The sequence below is a fragment of the Natrix helvetica genome (genome assembly GCF_964273705.1).
Source record: "Natrix helvetica genome assembly, chromosome: 1".
Classification (NCBI taxonomy): domain Eukaryota; kingdom Metazoa; phylum Chordata; class Lepidosauria; order Squamata; family Natricidae; genus Natrix; species Natrix helvetica.
In genome coordinates this window covers 134,597,805-134,620,341 of record NC_138548.1, presented here as the reverse complement: position 1 = coordinate 134,620,341, position 22,537 = coordinate 134,597,805, and the positions used below count along the sequence as shown (strand labels likewise).

The following is a 22,537-nucleotide window of genomic DNA, read 5'->3' as shown; positions in this document are numbered from 1 at the left end:
GTACAGGACTTTGACAGTATTGTGTTATGTTCAGCATGAATGCATAGGTATTGTAATCCAACCTATTTACATCACACATTATAATAGAATTCCTTACATCCTCATCATCAGCTCAACCAGGTTGTTTGGATTGTAATACTGCAAGCTATTTAAAATAAAATTTAAAAAACCCAAGCACTGTACTTCCAGCCACTGCTTTTTAATGGTCTTCCCCACCTGATGACCTGTTGATGCTCAGTACAAAAAAAAAAAAGCTGCTGAGCATGCTCAGAAGCAAAAAAAAAAAAGATGGTGGCGCCTATGGTGCTACCAAGAGAACCGGTTCGGGGGCGTGGCAGGCCTGAGTCGCTGCCAGTTCCAGTAACCCAGGCCGCCAAGTTTCTACCTATTCGGCCAAACCGGTCCAAACTGGTAGGAACCCACCTCTGCTTTGAGCGGCTTGCTGTCGTTAAAGGACCTAGTTATTTGTGGGATCGCATCCTACCCCATACATCCCTGCGACCAATTCGCTCTCACAGAGAGGGACTCCTCCGGGTGCCGTCCGCCAAACAATGCCAGCGGGCGACGCCCAGGAGTAGGGCCTTCTCTGTGATGGGCCCGACCCTCTGGAACGACCTCCCCCCTGACATTAGAATCATTACTGATCTCCGCTCCTTCCGTAAGGAACTCAAGACCCACCTGTTCCAATTAGCTGGCCTGACCCAATCGCAATCATGATCTAATCCCTTGATCTTCCTGACTGGTTATTTTAAATTGGGGTATTTTAATTTGGTTTTAATCATTAATTAATCTATGCACTATTGTACAGACTTGTATTTAATTTGTTTTTATGGGGTTTTGTAATTGCTGTATATAATGTTTTTATGGTGTTTTATTCTGTCTGTACACCGCCCCGAGTCCCCTAGGGGAGAGGGAGCGGTTAACAAATCCAATAAATAAATAAATAAATAAATGTTTCTGAATATGTATATAAAATAAAATAAAGCCAAACATTGACATGTAAGAACACATGTGGGGAGGGGGGAATCAATTATTACTCAATCAACCATCTTCCTTGTACTGTTGTCCCATTGGGGCCCCAAACCAGCTGACAGATGTCTTTAGGCCTTATGAAAGGATAGAATTGGGGGTCAACCTCACATTGGAGGGTCAAGATAATCCATGGGGGCTGACTGATTTTAGTTTTAAAAAATTGTTTGTTTGATCTCTTAATAGAATCTGAATCTCCACTAAGAATGTTCAAAATGCTGAAACTCCAGCAGGGTCTACATGATCTATGCTGATTGCTCCATTTGAGGTTCAAGCTCTGGCATTGGCAGTTAAAAGCTTTCATGGTTTGCAGGTTTAGACATAGTTCATTTCTGAAACATTGGAAAACAAGACCACGTGAAGTAGGTTGTAGTAGGCTAAAGGAACCACATTACTGAGAGCACAAGACACTTGAAGTGTTCCCTCCACCCAAGATCCATCTAATCCAGGGGTGTCCAAACTTGGGAACTTTAAGACTTGTGGACTTCAACTCCCAGAATTCCCCAGCCGGGGAATTCTGGGAGTTGAAGTCCACAAGTCTTAAAGTTCCCAAGTTTGGACACCCCTGATCTAATCCATAATATCTGTCTAACAGTGGTTAGTCCTATGTTTCCAAAAAGACTGAAGCAGATAACTTCTTTTCAAAACACCCCACTGTCAATTCAACACATACATGCGCGCGCGCCCACCCACCAGCATTGAGCATGCGCAACAGCCATTTCATGGGGAGAGATGGACTATTTTGAGCCTATTGGAAATGTTTTGAAGTAGCATATTACACACTCAAAATAGTTCCGTTGCACCCAGGAGTATTTCAAATTTGAAAAAAAATTGCACTCTCATAATTCTGTCTCTGTTTTTACTACCTAAAATGGCTATGCGGAATAATTGAAACTGAGATAAAATATCGAAAGGATCTCAGAGGATTAATAAATCTTGAACCTGAGTCATTGGGCTTAGATCTTGTATTTAGTGTTTGAGGCAATCTTACTTTGAGCATTGGTTGCTGGAAAACATTAAAGGGAGGGTGCGATTTTTCACATCCAAAATGTTGGCTTTCCACAGTCTAAGATGAAGGAAAAGGTTGACTTTCTGCATGATCAGCACAACTCTAAAGTGCTCTCGAGGCAGTTAAATATGTATTAGCCAAATTTGAAATATTCAGTGCAAGTACTTTTTCACACACCATATAATTTAGCCACGGTTGCAGGTTTATTTAAAAAGGGGGAGCAGGCAATGGATACATCGGTGTTAAAAAGAAAATCACACCCATTAGTGCTGACCATATAGGGAACATTCTTAGAATTGCTCAGAAGGTGTAAAGGAAAGATTAATCATTCCCGTGGTTCTTTAATGAGATTGGCCAAAGAGAAAAACAATTCAATTAAGAAGAATTCAAGGAAGACACTAGTCACTTCAAAGCTTCGGGGATGCCCCTGGTGCTAGCCATATATTTAGGGGGGCGAGGGGGAGAGAGCTGAGCTTAGAAATGAAAGGATGAAGATGCCCGAGTTAAAAAATTACAATCTGGGATGACTTAAGTGTAGGAAATGTCAGCAACCCTGAATCAAGCAAAATCAAGCTTGTCTGTCAAAGAAAACCAGACTTATGACATTCATAGAAATGACATCCTTAGGCATAGGAGGAATGTGGATGTCTCTGTAAGGTGGCCTCCCATCATTAACAATATGATACCTGTTTTCATCTGGTTAGCACAGTATGAACCTTAGCCCTTCCTTCACCATTGAGAGGCATTTTGCTGTAGGCAAATATCAGTGCCATGGACCAGAAAACATCTGTTTTTGGCTTTGTTTCTGTATTTATGTTTTAGGGGAAGTTGAAATCTTAGGGGGAAGAAAATCAGTGGATATTTCAGCTGGGAAATGAGACTAGAAAGAGAATGTGATTTCGCTTGAGAGTTTCTTGTTCCTGACAGATAGTCATTTTAGCTGCTGCCCAAAATAATATTTATTCCACCTCATTTTGCATGATAGTGATAGCAAAGCAGGTTTTCCCATTTCCAGAAGTATGTGACTGAGCTGGGCACGCCTTTGTAGATATTTGTTTTGCCCTTCCAAATCGCACTTTCCTATCTCTTAGCTTGCTCTTTCCGTTGTCACTGATTTTTCTTTTCCTGCTTCCTTTATGCCTATCTGCGGTGTAGAAGAAGTAGCCATCTCTCTGCGGTATGCCCAGATGATCCATGAAAGGCATCAAGAGGGAGATGGTACCCGATTCGGCCACTAGTCCAAAGCTGATGAATTGCAGCAGATTGGAAAGCTAGCATCGGTTTCTCTTTGACGCCATTTTTTCACCACCCCCTAATCAATCCAGACTGTTTTACTACTCACGAGTTGCCTTTGGAGCAAAGGATTCCCCCCCCCCCGTCTAATTTAGAAAGCGTTGACAGATAAAATGGCAAAGCAGATGTTGTCACGGGACGGAGGCTGATCTGAAAAGGAAAGGGTTTGGTGACAGGTTTAAAAAGGCTCTGGGGGACAGAAGCTGCATTCTGTCTATGCTCTCATCTTGCAACGCTAAATATCCCTTCCAGGGGCTTTTGATTTATATCATGTCAGCTAGGGAGGGAGAGCAAGGAGTTAGCAGCACAGCTTAGTCGAATGCCATTAGTGCCTCCGCCAGCCCCCTTTTAATTCATTGAGCAATCAGCCATGCTAGGAAGGTGTGGTCCCCGTGCAATGAAATGACTCTGGCAGAGCAGTGATACATCTTGCAGAGTTGTCATTAGCCTTATGGCAGGAGCGGCAAGCCCGGTAGACTTGTCACATTTTTTTAATATCAGTGGATGCTCCTACTTAAGGGTTTGGGTGTATGGCTGTCTCATGCTCTGCAGAATAATAGCAAACAACCTTTCACTGTCTTCAGCCACTTTATTGATTGATAGAATATCTACTATGAAGTGTGGGCTTATAGCCACTTGCTGAAGATTGCGGGGGGAGGAGGAGATGTAAATAGCAGAATGAAATGGGAAATGTGATAAATGGGCCCTCTGTAGCTTACCACGCCCATCTTTGCAGTCATTTTGTAAGGTTGCCCACAGGTGGCCTCCAAATTCTAAATAGGCTTGGGTACCCAAAATGTTTTCCATCGACACCGAAATGGTTTCTTACACCCACATTTGGATCTCTGTTGTATACAGAGATAGAGTTAAGTGCAAGAGGTGATAATCAGGAAAGATTAAATATGCTAGTTGGAAAGCTTGGCCTGTTGCCATTGGATGGTTTGAGGACAGGTGTGTTTCTGCCACAGTAGGATTATAAATAGAAGATTATAATTTGGCTTTTGAGCTAGAATTTTCTGAAAATTTCCCTAAACTTGGAAGAGTAATCTGGTCCATCATTTAGATAAAGTTTGGCGTATTTCTAACTAAATCCTAACTTTTGTTATCCCACCCATAATGTTTCTCCTTAAGTATAATTCAGTGCTGTTTAAACTTTCTAATTTCTTCTTCTTGTATATTTAGTAATGTTAAAAAATAATCTTGGATTTAAATTTTGTCCTTTATTATACTATTCTTACTGTCAAATACGGTTTGGGATGAAAAATTAATTGCTCATCTGTTTTTCTGAAGGGAAGAGAATAGTAATGTGTTTTAAGGAAAGAGAAGTTGAGAAACAGAACAAGAAGTTAATAGTCAATAGATAAATGTTGATAGTATTTATAAGAAAGTATATTTGTAAATGTATTTGAAAGGAAAAAAAAACTTTATGCAAAAAGTTTAAGTTTAAGTTTAAGTTTTATTAGATTTATAGACCACCCCCTCTCCCCGAAGGGACTCGGGGCAGTGTACAGACATCTCATTAAAAAACTGTATACAAAAATAAATACCCTTAAATTCCCATAAAATCGAATTAAACAATAGGCTGTACAAAGTGATAAAAATTAAAAACAACCTAAAACACACCCCTAAAAATTTAAAATACAGACTTGAGGGACTAAGCTGGGATTAGGCCAGGCCAGCTAAATTGAACAGGTGGGTCTTAAGCTTCTTATGGAAGGAGCAGAGATCGGTGGTTTTTCTGATATCGGGGGGGAGGTCATTCCAGAGGGTCAGGCCCATCACAGAGAAGGCCCTGCTCCTGGGCGTCGCCCGCTGGCACTGCCTAGTGGACGGCACCCGGAGGAGTCCCTCTCTGTGAGAGCGGATCGGCCGAAGGGATGTATGGGGCAGGATGCAATCCCGCAAATACCTAGGTCCTGTGCCATGGAGCGCTTTAAAGATGATAGTCAACACCTTGAAACACACCCGAAAAGCCACAGGTAGCCAGTGCAGCCCGCGCAGGAGAGGTGTTACTTGGGAGTACCTAGTAACTCCCACAATTGCCCGCGCGGCCGCATTCTGAACCAACTGCAGTCTTTGGGTGCATCTCAGGGGGAGCCCCATGTAGAGAGCATTACAGTAGTCCAGTCGGGACGTCACAAGAGCATGGGTGACTGTGTGGAGGGCGTTCCGGTCCAATAGGGGACACAATTGGCACACCAGGTGGACCTGGTGAAACGCCCCCCTTGCCAAAAAGAAAAGGGAAAGAAACAGATCAAGAGCCAGATTTAGGAATTGGAGTGCAGCTGCCTAATTTTTCAGTTTATCTTCAACAGTTTACAAAGTGATGATAGAGCATCAGCTTCCAAATACAAACACATCTGTGGGTCTTGGTTTTATAAAAGTGGTAGGGGCTCAAATTCTCCACAACCAGAGGCATTGTATCCCAACCAAGAAAAAGTTTGCACAGAGAAGCACAGTTTAGCCAGAGGGAAGTTTATAACTGGAAGTGGTACTAGAGAACAGAAGAGACAAGCATTTTAACACAGAGAAAAGCAGGATGAAACTAGATATAAAATTATTTTGTTCTTCTTTTACAGACACTGAACAAGAACAATTTAATACCAGATGACAGGACAAACTTCTATCCTTTGCAACAAACAAATGTGTACACAACAACCTATTATCCCAGTACACTGAATAAATACGACTACAGGCCCGAGGCCTCCCCTGGAAGGACCTTTACTAATAGCTGATGACGATCTGCTTAAGAACTGGATTACTTCCTATATGATTTTTATTTTTAAAATTGAGTTTATGGACCAAATATTGGCCCAATCTATAGGTGTAAATATTATAAGTGGGCCTTTTATTTTCTCTCTTATCGGTGGTCTTACTTTCAAGTAGCACATCTCCTTAAGTGGAACTTCTGCTTATGGATAATGGGTGGTCTAGGATATTTGAGGAGTATTCAGCTAGAGATAGCAGATCCTTTACGGATATCACAGTTTGAGTTGTCCCTTCGGTGTCTGATACCAAGATAATCCTGGAACCAGCCCTAATGTGCTAAGTTTGCGTGGAATGATATGACTATCCAGTACATCTTTGGATATTCTGTGGACATTGAAAGAGAAACCCTAGCAAAGTGCTGAGACTTATTCTTCATATGCCTACAGGTTAATAGTATTAGGAACATCATCCATCAGACAGATTTGTGGAACACCATATTCAAGAGTTTGGCTTTTAAGCTTCAGGATCATCAGCATTTTCTGTGACATGGCGAATATATGCAAGCAACCTTTAATGGGAAAAATCCTGTCAAGATTTATAAAACAAATGAGATAACTTCACACAAGAGAAATGTTTTGAAGCATTTCTAAGGCAAAGTGGTAAGACTTTTAAGTTTGGATACATGAAGCATGGGCTTTGGATGCACAAAAGATGGTTGATTCTCCTGGACAATATGAAGAGAGTGAAACAAGAGCCGTGGAAGATGCTTCCCTCTTCTTGCTTTGATTCCAGGAGATTCTTAAGACACCGCTGGACTGATGGCCCTCTGCCCTTGTTGAAATTACCAAGCTTTGTGCTAATGCTGATTTTATTTTTTATAATTTTTTATTCACTTGAACAAAGAAAAGAATATTGATTTCTCTAAAGAATGTCTCCATAGTGTAGCCTAACCCAGAAAGCCTACGGCAAAGTCCTTTAGTGTCTTCCAGCCAAGAAAGAAATACAATGTACATCAGTAGCTGCCATTGTTCACTAGTATTGGAGCAAGAAAGATAATTATTCTGCTCCAATTAAAATAAACTGGGGTCTGTAGCATTTTGAAACAATCCAGCCCAGCCTTCAAAGATTATCTTTTATGCTGCGTTAGACCAATGCGTCTAGTCATGTCGTTTTGGGCTAGATGAGTCTCTTGTTAATGATACTTTCTCATCATTTAATGTATGAATTCTTGGTGCTAAGCAGTGAAGATGGCCGCAATATATATAGCATGTGATAAGAATGTAAGCCAGTTCCTACATGAATTCTGATCTGTTTGCTGTTGCTGGGTTGTCTGTGCTTTAAGCCATTGGTTTCCAACTCAGGTTGACTAGCATTGAACACCGAATGGGGAGCTGCTGGTAGTACCTTCATTAATGATCTATTGGAAGAATTGTCTGAGAGGTGGCACAGTCCAGACCCTACATCCAAGCAAGAAAGCCAGACTGATAAGTGACTCTAAAATGACTCAGGATGATGTTTTAAAGTGACAAAATGACCCAGGGCTGATACCAGCACCTCATTCTACCTTACAGAATCAGAAGTCATAAAACAAGCATTAGTGCCTAAGCTGTGAAAAACCCTGGCTGAGTGCATGAGACAGATACAATTTAGTGATTCAGATAGGATGTCCTCTACGGATCTTTCTGTTGGCTAATGAGAGAGAGAGAGAGTGATTGGGCAGTCAATTTGCTACAGGCTCCTAACCTAAGCTAGGCCCTTGTAGGAAGGTGTGTCAAGTTCCTGTGAGAGCAAGCTGTGTACATTTCACCAGCAGAAGCCGCTGCTTGTGCAGATCTGTAATAATTGGGATACTCGTTATTAACTAATTAACACTTGAGGTCTGTAAGAAATTGTTGGACGAAGGCCAGAGTGAAGCATTGTTTCAGACAAGAGTTCCATTTTTTGCCAGAATTCATTTTGCAGCAGTAACTGCAAATTAAGTATTCATTATCCTGTTGTTTTGCTTGATTTTTTTTATTTTTTATTTTTGCCATGAGGGGATCCAGGTAGATTTTTTCCAGTGACTTAAATAGTGGGTTTTCATTCCTTTTACATATTTTTTTTTCTTCAGGTATCAGAAATCATGGCATGTTTCAGGGCAGGGATATTTTTATGTACTCTATTGCAATTATTTCTTCCCAGGGACCCAAATGTGAAAAATGATAGGCTTTCAAAAATAAGAACCCCCATTCTTAAATCAGTTGCATATGCTCCTGAAAAGAAGAAAATCGAGGGAAGCAGTGGGTGAAAAGTATTAACCCATGCAGTGTCTGCTTGAGGGTGGCATTTTTCCTAGCCCGTGTTAATGCTCCCTAATTCACAGAGAAAGCTATTGACAGTCTTCTGTCTCCAATGCCTTTATGCTTTAGACACAGGCTGCTGGTGTTCTTGGTGATCAGTCCTTTCCACTGTGGAGGGATTGTCTAAATGCTTGCTTTCCCATGTGCTGATTGCAATACCAGCGCAATGGGAAATTCATGCATTTTGCAAACAGCGTTCTCCCTGAAAGAAACAAAGCCATGGTCTCTCTGTTGGGCAACCAGATCATCTTGCCTTTGATATGGCAACAGCCCACATGTGTTGAGGTGTACTTCAGTCTTTTGCTGCGTGAGAAGAAAAAAAAAACACCTCGAAGCATTCCCACGCTGACCAGATCATTCTTCAGTGCTGTCCAGAAAGCTGCTTTGGTATATCAATCCAGTATATGCAACCCCAAGGGAGCGACCGGAGTGGACATGGGGATAATGAAATTGAATTTTAAATTACATTAAATGCAAGCTTCTGGAGAACTGGGTCCTAATACTCTTATGGTCAGGCATCAAGGAGATGTTTGCAAAAGTCTACTATTAAAAAAAAGCACTAGAATGAAAGCCAAATGGATTAAAGCCTTCCCATTTCTTACACTTGATAATATCAGCTGCCTATTTGGGTGACTTTAGGTGGCATCTGCAAAATCTAACCAAGCAGCTGTGAAAACGAGTCACTAAAGCTAGTTGTAACTAATAGTTATTTCAAAGGGCTGTACGGAGTCCGAGTAAATGGCTGAAGGGAGCACCTCAGCCATTCAGGTGTTTAGAAGTGAGATTTGAAACTTTTCATTAATTCTGATCTTCACTTGATAGTTTGTTTCCTTCATTAGAGAGGAATTGGAAGAGGGAGGGAGTTTTTCATATTTGGATAGGACAGTCTATTAACACCTTTCTTTTTCATAATTAACTTCTGTGATCTTTTGGGTGTGGGAAATTATTGCTATACGTGTTTCATTATGGATCATTATCTTATTACATTAGCTTTTAATAGGTACGGTTTTTAGAGATTTGGCAATTTGCTATTACACACTCTGGTTCAGCAATTCCTTACTGGCAGCTCTAGAAACTTTCTTCCCAGAAGAGCTGAGTCGTTTAAATGGAATTGACAGCTCCTGCTGCTGCCATCCTTCCAAGGAAGCCATATTGACAGGAGAATGTGAACTGTGCATCTTGGGAAACCTTCCAGGTTCTGAATTGGAGCCAAAGGGTCCAGTGAGTCGAAGGAGGAAGAGCTGATCAGCCTGTTACAAGACTGTCCTTCAACAGTTTCTCTGTGTTCCTGTGGTTTTCTTCAGTGTTGTCTTCTTCCATCACGATAGGAATACGGAGCATGTTTACACTGATAAAGCAACCAAGCTTCATCACAACTCTATGCCAACCATGTACTTACTCTGCTGTCTATTTCTGCCAGGGCACCAAAATGCAATGTGGGTCATTTGTGTTGTCTCTTCTCTAACTTGAGGAAATACGGTCTCCTTTGATGAACTGTCGTGACGCCATCCTGAACTGCCCGCTGATCTAGAGACTGTTCCAGAGCACGATCCTGAATTAACTGCTGGGAGTTCATTTGATGCGTATTGTTCTTAAATAAAGATGCCTACTATCGCGGGATTAAGAAAAACCTGGAGAAGGAAATGTCATTCCAAGGGAGAATGCGTATTTCTATGACTCACCCACATCCGAGATACACATATATACCTATTGCCTTATTATTTTTTTTAGAGAATGATACATTAAATTAAGATCTATATAAGAAGTGGGAATGATTTAAATTCTTTTCAGAGCATAATTTAGGACTATAATTTCCTAGCATTATGAAATCTATTGTGACAAAAAGATCATTCAGAGTTTAATCCGTGTAATCATTACTCATGCTGAATGTGAAATTTTCTTACCCATGCAAACTACAAATGCCATGAAATCCTCTTATTCAAACACTGGTAAATATATTGTTATATATTTATAACAGAAGTGTTATATATTTACTGCTGAATGTCTAAAAAAATAAATTTAGAATAAAATGAAAAAGAAAAAACAGAATACGGCAGCACTAGACTTTCCTAATAATGTTAAAGGAAATCCTCCCCCAGCAGATTTTAACAAACACTTGATTTTTCATAGATCAATGATTTTTTCATTGTTTAATGAAAATTGAAAAGTTGACTTTTTAACTAGAAATGTTCATCTTCCCCTGGAAAAAAAATCCATTCCTGTTCAGAATGGCAAAGTAAACAATGTTTGTATTTGCTCATACTTTATGAATAAACAGCCCAAATTGACTTAGTACTTTGTTGCAATTGTCTTAATTATCAATAAATAGATGTGAAGCTAGAACTGCAAAGTTAACCATTCAAGCTTCTTTCCAATTTTGCTTTTGTAGTTTTGTCCCAGACACCGATGGCGTTTTGCAATCTCATTTGGCATGCAAAGTTGACCTGGAAGACTCAAGTCATGACATTAGTTGGGTGATCACTTTCTTTGGTTTGCTGTTCAGAACTACTCAGATGCAGCCATTCAATGCTGCCTGTTGGGAAATGATTCCCGGGTTATGTGTATTTGACAATGAGTGGGGTCTGAGTGTACGGTGAAAGCCAGTTTGGTGTTATGGCTAAGGCACCAGATTAGAAATCAAGAGGCCATGAGTTCTAGTCTTGCCTTACATCAGGGGTGTAAAACTGGTAGCCTGCGGGCCGGATGAGTCATGCACAGGCCAGGCCCACCCCAGCTCTGCAAAGGGAAAAAAGTTGCAAAACATCACATGGCAACAATGTGACGCCGCAAGTTTGACACCCATGCCTTAGGTGAAGCCAGTTTGTTTCTCTCAGCCCTAGGACACAGTTAAAGAAAGAAAGGCCACTTCTGAAATCTTGCCAAGAAAACTGAGGGACTAATCCAGGCAATCACTAGGAATCCAGAACACAACAGAGTAGAACTTTATTGTCACTTTAAATGCACACTAATCAGCATACATTAAAATGAAATTTTGTTGCATTCAGTTCTCAAAGGATAACCATTATGCATATATTCACACACACACACACACACACACACACACACACACACACACGAGACACAGAGAAACACCATATCTGACTTGAAAGCACAAGTAAAAAAGTGTCTGTGCACTACCTGTGTCAATAAGACAAATGTTGTCAGGAAGGGCTGTCAATCTCCTGGCCTGTGGACAGGATGTGTCATGCTGGCCACGCCCACGCACAGTTACCTATTTACTTTATTTGCAGAAAGATGTCATGATTCACATAACCTTCTGACATAATTATGGCCTTGATCAAATGCCTTGGACCAATGCAAAGGAAATACATCTAAGCTATGTTTTAGTATTGTTGATCCTCATTAGAAAGCAAGGACGTTTCTATTTAAAGATTTACACCCTGTGTATGTTTGCCTGCGATAGAACACATAGAGCACAATTTTTGCAAGCTTGCGTGTTAATTTCAGTGCAATCAGCAGGTTCTGTGCACCTAAACCATTGTGCTTCCACTTTTATTATCTCATTGGAATTCATACAGAAAAATCCTGCGGCTCTGAAAGATATTATTTTTATAGATTAATATTTTAAAGCAATAACGGTTTCCAGAAGATAGCAGTGTTAAAACACATCTCATGCTGTCTTCAAAACTGAAGTCTATTTTCCTCAATTGCATGAGGTTTTATCTCAGAAACAGTTTTTGTTGCAATAGTTCAGCCTTGGGAAATATGAGAAAGATTTTTAACCATTGCTTGGCCCAGCTCCCATCCATGCAAAGGATGGCAAAGGGAAGAAAAAAGAAGTGTGACTCATTTTACCTACAGATAGTCCTCAATTCAACAGCCACAATTGAGCCCACATTTTATGTTGCCAAGCAAGACAGTTGGTAAGTGAGCTACACTGCATTTTATGACAGTTTTTTTGTTGTTAAACACATCACTGCAGTTAAATGAATAATGTAGTTGTTAAATAAATATGGCTCCTGACTTTGATTGTTGGAAACTAGCTGAGAAGGTTACAAATGATCACCTGAACCCAGCCAGGATAGTGCAACTGTCATAAATACATGCCAGTTGCCAAATGTCCAAATGTTGATCACATGACCATGGGAATGCCACAATAGTCACAAGTGTGAAACAAACAGATAAGTCACTTTTTTCAGTGCCATTAAAATTTTGGTCACTAAACGAGTGGTTGTAAATTGAAGACTACTGTTTTGCATACTTACTAAAGCCAAGTTCAATGCATTGGCTCTGTTGCTATAGAATGAATTTACTCTTATGTTCCAGCATAATGGAAACAAAGTGAAAATATTGGTGAGCTACAAATATTTTCTATCATTTCTAAAGTGCAGATTCTCTGCCTATATAAATTGATGAACGTAGAATGTTATTCGAGGACAGTTCTTGAAAGTATCAAGAAAGCACTGACAAGGAATATGTTTCAAGGTTAAGGGAGACTAGAAAAATACTCCGTAAGGAAGTAAAAAGGTGCACATAGAAAAATGAAAACAATTTTGAAAAAACGGCGAGCTTTTCCACTCAGTATTTAAATGGATATATACAATACCTGAAATCGAATCTGATCCATTTTCAGAAGAAGAAATAAGATAACCCAGACTACTACTTGTCTCTGCAACTAAAACAAATATAGGAATGACTGTTGAATTATATAAATACAAACAAAAGTAGATAATGCCTTGTGAAACAGACTGGGAAATACCACCAGCCTGATATGGAGGCATTGCAGAGTTTGTAACAGCCCTATTAATATAAGATGACAGTGACATAACCACTGTCTTTAGACACTAATTTTTGAGGAACAGCTGGAGCTATATCCCTGGTTCATTTTATTTATTATGTAAAGAATACTTCAAACATAAAATCCAGCCAAACTGCTAAACTCCAGATTTCTTTGACTGTATAAAGGCCGGAATGTTTTGATTATGTGTTAAGCAAAAGGTATATTCAAAATCTGTTTTATTTTGTTAGAGATAAATTTCTATTAAACCACATATTGTCATGGCTCCAGCAGAGCCCAGTTCAGAGGAAGAGGAGTTCGAACTGGGACTGTCCGACATTTTTAGAAGCTAAGAATCTGGACACAGGATTTTATGTTGTAGCACCATGCAGGTTTAATGTCTTCCACAAACTTTCTGGTTTTGCCCAAGGTTAAAAATTGATTGAATTTAGTGTTACTCTAGCAAATGAAAAAGTCAGGATATAAATATATAAATATCAATACATGTTGGTCATAAATCCCATTGGTTCTATTACTTAACATGGGCGGAACAATATTTGTAAGAATTGGTTTTCAGACTGCTGGCAATTCAGGAAACAAAATTCTCCTCCTTAATCCACATGGCTATATATCAAATATCTAAATTAAATATAAATCGGTTGTTGGAATTCTTTACGTTTCATCCATCACTGTTAGTCTTGCTAAACCAAATTTTGTAAAAATTCGGTTTACAAAAGCACTACTTTCAATTTGCAAGGCAAAGAAACTGACAGTTGTTTACAAATAACAATTCCATACCATCCCTTTAAGTAAGATAGAGAAGGATTCAATCAGGTTATCTGCCTTCATCACAGCCCCCCCACACTCAGCATTCTCTGTGAACTATAAGCACTGGCATATTTTTGGCCAGTGTGTCATAAACACAGCTAAATCCAGGAGGTGTAATGTAGTCTGGTCACATCAGAATTCGGATATATTGGAAAGGGGTCAAAGAAAAGCAATAGAAACAATCAAAGAATATGGCAGAGGAGAGACGAAACAACACTTTTAAAAGAGGTAGCAAGTTGACATGCAGGAGAAGATCCTCTACTATCCCAGAGCGCAGGAAATGGAAGAATGACTTGTACTTTCTATTGACTCTGAAGGCATCTCTACTTCTTTACCAAATTTATATGTCGCCTGTTGTAAACTCTGGGCAGTTTACAATCTGATCAAACAATTTTAGAAAAGATTAAAACAGTAAAACAATAAAATAGCATTACAATTAAGCAAGAAATAGCTAAGATAGCAAAAGGTATACAGTGGACTGAGGTGGGATCTTCTGTTTAATTCAATAACCATCTTCAGCATGGCATGCTCTCATTCGGGCCCCAGGCCAACCAGCAGAGCCAGGTTTTCAAGCCCTTCTGGAAGGCCAAGAGGTGGGGTGGATCTCACGTCAAAGGGTATGGTGTTCTAGAACGCAGGAACTAGAGCAAAATAAATAAATCCTCCTGGACCACACCAGCTGAAATTTCTTAGCTGAGGGAGTCCACAAGGTGCCTCTTCTGCTAGCACAAGAACACAGGACCATTCCCATAGGGGTGAGACCAGTCGTGGGATCCTACTGGTTTAACAACAGGTTTGGTGATCCCGCACGTGCCTGACACCTGCAATGCGCTTGTGCACATTACTGCTGGGGAGGAAAACAACTGAGGCTTGGCAATCCGTTCTGCCATGCAACTCAGCTGATAAAATATAAGTGAGTTAAGCACAGGGGCGAGAGGGCGGGCCCACTTCATCGTCGGAGCAAACTGGTTTTCTCCCAATGGATGGTCGGAGCTATTGGTTCGACCGAACCAGTCCGAACCGGTAGAATCCCTCCCCTGGGTGAGACAGTTCCTTGGGTAACTTTCTAAATGGTAAGACCAGCGTAAGGATGGAACTAATTGCCTAAGAAATAAGTTCTAGTGATTGTAGTAGAGAAGCAAATATTGGACGTTACTTTCAGGGACATTTTAATTTGGATTCCTTGGTTGACAGAGGACAGGATGTGATAGCCTGAATAGGCTTCTATAGTTTGAAGTGCTGTTATTGGTTGCCAATCCTGAACGCTATCTGACCGGCCTACATTATAGTTTTAAGTGCTATTTAAAAAAGAAAAAAAGGGGAAGGAAGCTCTTTAAGATGTATATTATGCCTTTTCACTACCAAGGGACAAATTCTAGATGAGCAAACAAAAATGATTTATTAGCCAGAATACAAGGCTAGTAAATATGCAACTGTGAAGGAAGGAGCTGGCAATCTCCTTCCAGCCCTGCAGGCATAGCTGAAAATAATACATTTTTTTCCTCCAAGCAGACTGGACAGAGAACGTGAGCTCAGTGATGCCTTAAAAAAAAATGAAAAGTAAATAGTGAGGCCAAGAAGGCCCTCGATCAACCTGATCCTTGATAGAGTTGAGACAGTGGGGAGGGGTGGAAGTCTGAAATGGGTAATAATAGAGGTTGTTAAAACTATACCAAAAGGTCTGATGTGTTCACAATAGCTGTAATATAGTTCTGAATAAATGTAGATGCTGAGAAGTCCTGCATGCCACTGTCATTGCCTCTGATTTATTGCTACATTACCATTAAATTTGAATACAATTTAACATATTTTTCTCATCTGCCTTAAACGATGAAGAAAAGTTACCACATCTGTATCCTTTTCCTCTTCCAAATAATGCCTTCTATTTGGAGTTATAAAATTCCTCCCCAGTGTTTTTATTTCATATGCTGCCAAGCAAAATTACGACGTACCCTTTCCAGGGGTACATTCCTTGCAATGTACATTCTTCTATTTCATTCTCTTGATCGATACACAGATACAGGTGTTTTTTTAAAAAAAGTCCTCAATGCATTCCTACATGCCTACTCAGCATAAAACCCCTGAATTCAACTAAATTATATCTAGGTAAGTGGAGGTAGATTAATATGATGGCTTAATAAGACCCATTAATTATTAAATTAATAATCAGTTGAAATAATTATTTTAAAACCTCGCTATTAACTAGTTCAGATTTTAACGCAAACTAGAGGTACATCTTAAATAATTGTTTACATAAGGGACTACTGGTAATCATAACTATGAACCTGCAATCTGCTAAACAAGTTAATACATTAACTGGTCTATTATTTTCTTTCTCTGTCTCCTCCTAATTAATTCACATTTTCTAGGCACCCTTATGTGTAATCCTAGTAATGGAGGCTTCTTAATGAAAGCAGTCCAAGCATGTCTTTCATCTAAAGTTTTACTGAAAGCCACCACATTGTTTAAACTGACGGTTTAAATGACTCTCACATTTAACCCTCCACTTATTCAAGAGGAGGTAATTTGCAGGATGCAAAGATTGGACTTTCAGCAGTTATGGACTCTTGCCCCAGAGTTCTAGGACCACCGCCTTGTTCCCAAAGAAGAGATTCTTCTAGCCAGCAAATAGTAGAAACTCTCCCATCAAAAATCTTCCTGCAGCTCATTAGAAGAGCCTATCATCTACTTCAGTGAATCTAAGTGCAATCTGAGCCCCAGGGCTGTTGTCTTCATCATTCAAGATTACAGCTTGCCAAAATGTAGCAGTGGGAAAGACAGCAGGATGAGGAAAAGTCTCTCTTCTTAGTCCACCAAAATTTAATCTCCATACTCAACTTCACCATCTCCACTGCTGATCAGACCTTCTCAACCTATGCCCAACACATTAGTCGGTGTTTAGCACCAGGTCTTGTAAACATGGAATTTTCTATTTTGATTTGTTTCATTTATGGCATTGAGAATCTCCATTCACAGATACATTAGCATGATGGCCCAATAATTTTTAGCTGTATAGCCTGAAATGTGGTTTATTCAGTTTCAATATGCACACCTGGATTCCTCCAATTCCTAACTGTCACATTTAAACGGAGGCAATCAATTTATTTCAATGTTCCCTTGCTGACAAGATGTACTTCCATAAAATAAATTGGTTGTAGAAAGAAATAAAGTATCAAGGCTTATTCATTATTTCAGCATTAATGTATTGTGATGTTAAATGTTGATATCTTCTCACTCGCTTAAATCCTGGTTTCTCAATACTGGCAACAGAAATATAAATAAACTAAAATGAACTTAACAACATGTTTGGAATTTCTATCATCTATAAAAACTAGATCGTTATGGTCTGTGTCTCTCAATGATGAGCAGGAAGCATTTGAAGACAGTTGTACCCTTTCATCAACCAGGAGGCCTTTAAATAGTCAGTCATAATTAGTTTATTGTGCTACCTTTGAAGACCATCTAGAACCGTGATGGCGAACCTATGGCACACATGCCCGAAGTGGTAGACGGAGCCATTTTGCCTGGCACGCACAGTGTCGCCCCTTCCTCTTCCGGGTTCTGGCATGCATGCACACACGATGATCAGCTGGCCTTTGTATGTGTGGCAGTGTCGGAAACTGGAAGAGCTGATTGGCGCATGTGCATGCATACCAGAACCCCAAAGACTTTTTGTTCAGCGTGCATGCAGGTGCCAGAAACCGGAAGTTCATTTTTTGGCCTGCGCATGCCCCATTTCCAGCTCCTCTTCCTGGTCGCGACCCAGACGAGCACATACGAAGTGCTTCCTTTTCGGCACTCGGTGCCAAAAAGGTTCACCATCACTGATCTAGAAGCTACAACTGGTTCAAAATGCAGCAGCACAAGCAATCTCCGTCACGTTTCTTCTAGCCCACATTTCACTAGTGCTTTGTGAACTGCATTGGTTGCCAGTTTGCTTCTGGGTACAATTCAAGAGGCCAGTTATAAATATTATATATAAGTAATAATATAAACTTATATTATATAAGTATTATATAATTATGTTCTGTCCCGTGATTCTAATGAATATGCAGACACAGGCTTTGCTGTCTACCACGACTAATTACGGAGATAAAGCCACCCCTTGATTAGGAGCCTAGAACGCTATCTTCAAGAAACCAAGATTAGACTTACAGAATGCTTTCTCAACAGCTAGTAAAATGGACTGTTGTTTCCTGCAAAGATTCCCCTCCCGTCGCTCCACCTATAAACTCTTTGGGAGGGGCCACAACCGTAGCCAGCTGTCCCTATTTCCTTCTATGATGTCTTCTCCACAGCTGCTCCCTTCTCCTCTCAGCTCTACGCACACACACATCAGGGACAACCTCCCTCTGTTCCTCCTCACTGCTCCGGGACTCAGATGCCACCTGGTGGCCAACAGTCCTCTCTAGTTCCTGCTCTGACTCCAAACACCCTCCAGAGTCTTCCTCATCCTCCAGAGCAGTCCCATAATGGTCATCGCTGTTAGAGTCCACCAACAGCTCAACCGGCCGCTGCTGGGCCACAACACAATTATGTATATAAAAAACATATAATGTGACACCTATACAGTCCTTCATGGCATTGGAGCTGAACACAAGAGAGACCCCCTAACTATTGTTTCTGCCTGCCTGATACTTTCAGGTAGAATAAGCGCACTCCAGGTTTCCTTAGATCCGTGATGGCGAAGCTATGACACGTGTGCCAGAGATGGCACGCAGAGCCCTCTTTGTGGGCACGCGCACCATCGCCAGCTGTTCTTTTGGTTTCTGGCCAGCTGGTCTTCACGGGTGCCAGAGCATGGAAAATAGCCTGAAAATGCCCCAAAAACAGGCTATTTTCCAGGCCGTTTTGTCCCATTTTTTGTCCTGTTTTCAGGTTGGTTTTTTGGGCCAGAAAATGGCCTGCAAAACAGCATGAAAAGGGCATGAAAAACGCCCCCAAAACAGGTAATGTGCGCGCTGGCTAGCTGGTCTTCGGGTTTCCAGAGCTCCGGCACACGCACATATACACACATTCTGGTTTGGGCAGTCGGTACCGAAAAGGTTCACCATCACTGCCTTAGATTATAATCTGCTAAAACCAAGGAAGGGGTCCTTCTCTGTTGCTGACCCCGCCTTCAGGAACAACAGCACTCCCCCTCCTGTACAAATGGTGCCTGTTCTTCTGGGATTTCAGAAAGCCCTTAAAACCTGGCTCAGTTCCCAGGTCTGGGATTAATATATATTGTGAGGCCCCTTCAATGTTTTATGGTTATGGTTGTTTTTAATCAAGAATGCTGCCCATTTTGCTTGAAGTGTTTTAACTGCTTATTTATGTAAGCCACCCGGAATCTACTGAGTAGGCAGACATAACAAATGTAAATAAATGGAGAAACTATAAAATGAAGGTTAAGCTTAAACCACCTGACAATGATGCCATTTGATATTATCGGACCATTGGCTGGGTTTTAATAGAAAACTTGGGAAATTAAGAAACAATGTACTGGGTGGATCACCTTCACTTATCCAATATTAAAGTTAGGAAAAACATTTTGAATTTTGGTGAATTAGAATGTTAAACAAGGCAAGTTTTCTGGCTTCAGCTTTGCTCCCTGGTCTCAGCTTTGCATTTTTCACTCTTGTAATGAAGTCAAAGGACTTGAATTTTTAATGATGCTTTCCACAACCCAATCTACATGACTCAAATTTACAGGCTGAAAGATTAGTCCCAATGGACCTGACTTTTCATCATTGTTTCATATTACTAGAAAAAAGACACATATTCATTGAGAGTGTTTTTATTGGCAAAATGTTGTTAACTCTCACTTATTAATAAAACTAAAGACCATGGAAAACGACAAGGCTCAGGGACACATTAGTTTACATTCCACCATCTGATGATTTATATCATGGTCTTGTACTAAAAAATTACACCATAATATAATAAAAAATAAATTGGCTTTCTAATAACCCAATCTCAGCTACACCTGCATACATAATGCCTCATTCCTGGTCTATTACAAGATATAATTTTGAGACTTCATATCTGCAAGTGCATTAAGAAACATTTCTTGTTTTTAAATGCAGCCCATTACAGTACAAAGTAATTGAGAGGCATCAGTTCAAGAAAAATAGAGTTAAGATTGTTCTCACTGGAATGATTAACCCTTTCCTGCCAGATTTCTAAGAACTAAGTTCTTAATCAGGATGTATCAATATACTAATTAACATCCAGTTACGAACCTAGTGATATGGTAGCTCGTCTATAATCTAAATTGCATTAATTTGCATTTTATTTCATCCATAACTTTCCTGAGAACTAACCTCTTCTTTAAAAACATTCTACATCTGTATATATATATAAACAGGTGTGTGTGTGTGTCTGTGTGTGTTCCAGCATAACTTTGGAATGCCTCGAGCAATTTCAACCAAACTTGGTACACAGATGACTTACTCTCTGGGAACAAATACTGGGGGGGGGGGGGGAGAGACATCCTTAACACCCCTGTTGTGCATTAAAATGGCTTCTACTGTACTGCCGTAAAATGGCTTCTACTGTACAGCGCAGTGGAGTTGCCATGGTAACAGCTTCACAATACTCCACAAGGGGGCTCCCTCTGGTAAGGGGGAGAATCCAACATTAGAAATTAAATTTGGTTTGGACATTTTCCTCCTATAAGTAAATGCCTGGACAATGCCGGATTATCGGCTAGTAATATATATTTAAAACAGTTGGTGCTTCTGAATAAACTTCTCTACACTTATACACCCCAGCCTAAGACATTTATAATAAATAAGAGGGCTAAGAAAAAATATCTCAAAAACTTTGTCTCAAGTCAGTACCTCTGTTATCGTAGCTAGAGCTCTTGAGCAAAATTTCAGAACTGCATTTTGTACATTAAAATATATTGAAGAGAGACTATATGAACAGAACTGGTATTTAAAACTTTTAAGAGTTTTAAATAGCAGTTGTATTCTCTACATTAATGCAATTGAGAAAAATGATTTTATGAACTACATGAAAGCATTCTCATGTTGTTTTGTTTTTTCTCTGTTGCACCAATATTTCTTGGACAGGAGTTCCCAAATCGTTCTGCATTCAGATAAATCCTGTGCAACTTTATAGTTCTGTTTCATTTAATCATGTAGCACTTGCTGTAATAAATTGAACTGCATGATCGTTTATTAATCTTAGTAGCAAATTTGTCCAATATGGCAATATCTCTTGAAACTGGAGAACATTTCTCTAGTATATGAGCATAAAAGTAAAGGTTCCACTCACATGTATGTGCTAGTCGTTCCCGACTCTAGGGGGCGGTGCACATCTGTTTCAGAGCCAGTGCTATTCCAAATATCAATTATACTTTCTTGCCTAAACAGCAAGTAAGCCTGGCTATATACATCATATTACAAGCCCGATTGTTGATGAATTTTTGAGACCTGCAGATTACTGGGAATGTCAACATACTTTTGTAGTCATTTTTCTCACTGAAAATAACTTAGTGGACAGGGATGATACTATCTATTAGTTCATCATCTCTTTCTGTTTGTGAATTCTAAGGGGGTTTGTGAATTCTACGGAGAACTACATTAAGGAAGCAGTCCCGTTACTCTTTTTTTCTTCTACTCCGCGTGTGTGGGAGATAGATTCCTTTTACGCCAAGAAAGCAGAAAATTAGCATATTTTGCAATTACACCTACAGGACCAGTGGAATTTCTGGAAGAGGGTTCACAATTACAATGACTAGTAAGAGGAAATTCTTGCAGATCATTCCCCACCCCCAATTCCACAACATACAAGGCAAGTTTAGAATGTTGAAGACTGTAAAGTAGATTCATGGAATTAGCAAATCATCAGCTTGCAGCACGGGACTTAACCACAAATCATGCTGGCACCAACATATTTATTAAAAAAACTCTCAGATGATGTCTGTGCAAGGCTAATAGAAATTAAAGACAAAAATGGCAGCTTTCTCATAAAATTGCCAAAATTTGTAAGATTTCTCACAAAGTCATAACCAAGAGGTGTAAAATCTTGCAGGACAAGATTATAGGACTGGGTTCATAAAAGTCATACTTGAGATTTTTGGCCATTTTATAAAAAATGTGGTGCCCAGTCTTGAGAAAGAATATCAATCTCTGTTGGAACAACTGGAAACCAAAAATGCCAAATTTGACCCACAAGATTTGATGCTATAAATAAACCAAAAGTTGAGATGTCTAATGACTTATTCACACAAAATGATTAATACATTTCGAACATAACTTTGGTAAGCGTCTTGGGATAAAGATATTTAGAAAGAAAGCAAATAACCCTAGGATGAAGTAATCTCCTTACGAAGACTTTATTGAAAAAATAATTCATTTTCTAAAGATTCCTTGAAATGTTGAAGACCATATTCTAATCTTCATGGGGGCTGGGAGTGATTTTATTACTGCAACCAGAACACACCCTTGAAATTTCAGTTATCATGTGGATTTTTGTTATTTAGCTCAAAACCCTAATCCCATTGTTATTTCTGAATTCTAAAGTATGTACCCCCATTTGCAAGCAAGAACTCTCCTTTTGCTTTATAGAACTGATTTTTCCAGAACATCTTTTCCAGACAGT

The 22,537-nt window shown here is 39.8% G+C and overlaps 1 protein-coding gene across 9 annotated transcripts in view; it reads left to right on the top strand.

Annotated features, from left to right (window-relative positions):
* SEMA5B (semaphorin 5B) overlaps positions 1-10,657 on the top strand; it is a 532,760-nt gene extending 522,103 nt beyond the window's left edge. For all 9 annotated transcript variants that reach the window (XM_081938785.1, XM_081938788.1, XM_081938787.1 and 6 more), the window contains one exon: positions 5,911-10,657. In XM_081938785.1, coding sequence (XP_081794911.1) covers positions 5,911-6,066 — 156 coding nt within the window. In that variant the 3' untranslated portion in view covers positions 6,067-10,657. The remainder of the gene's footprint in view (positions 1-5,910) is intronic.
* Positions 10,658-22,537: the final 11,880 nt, after the last annotated feature.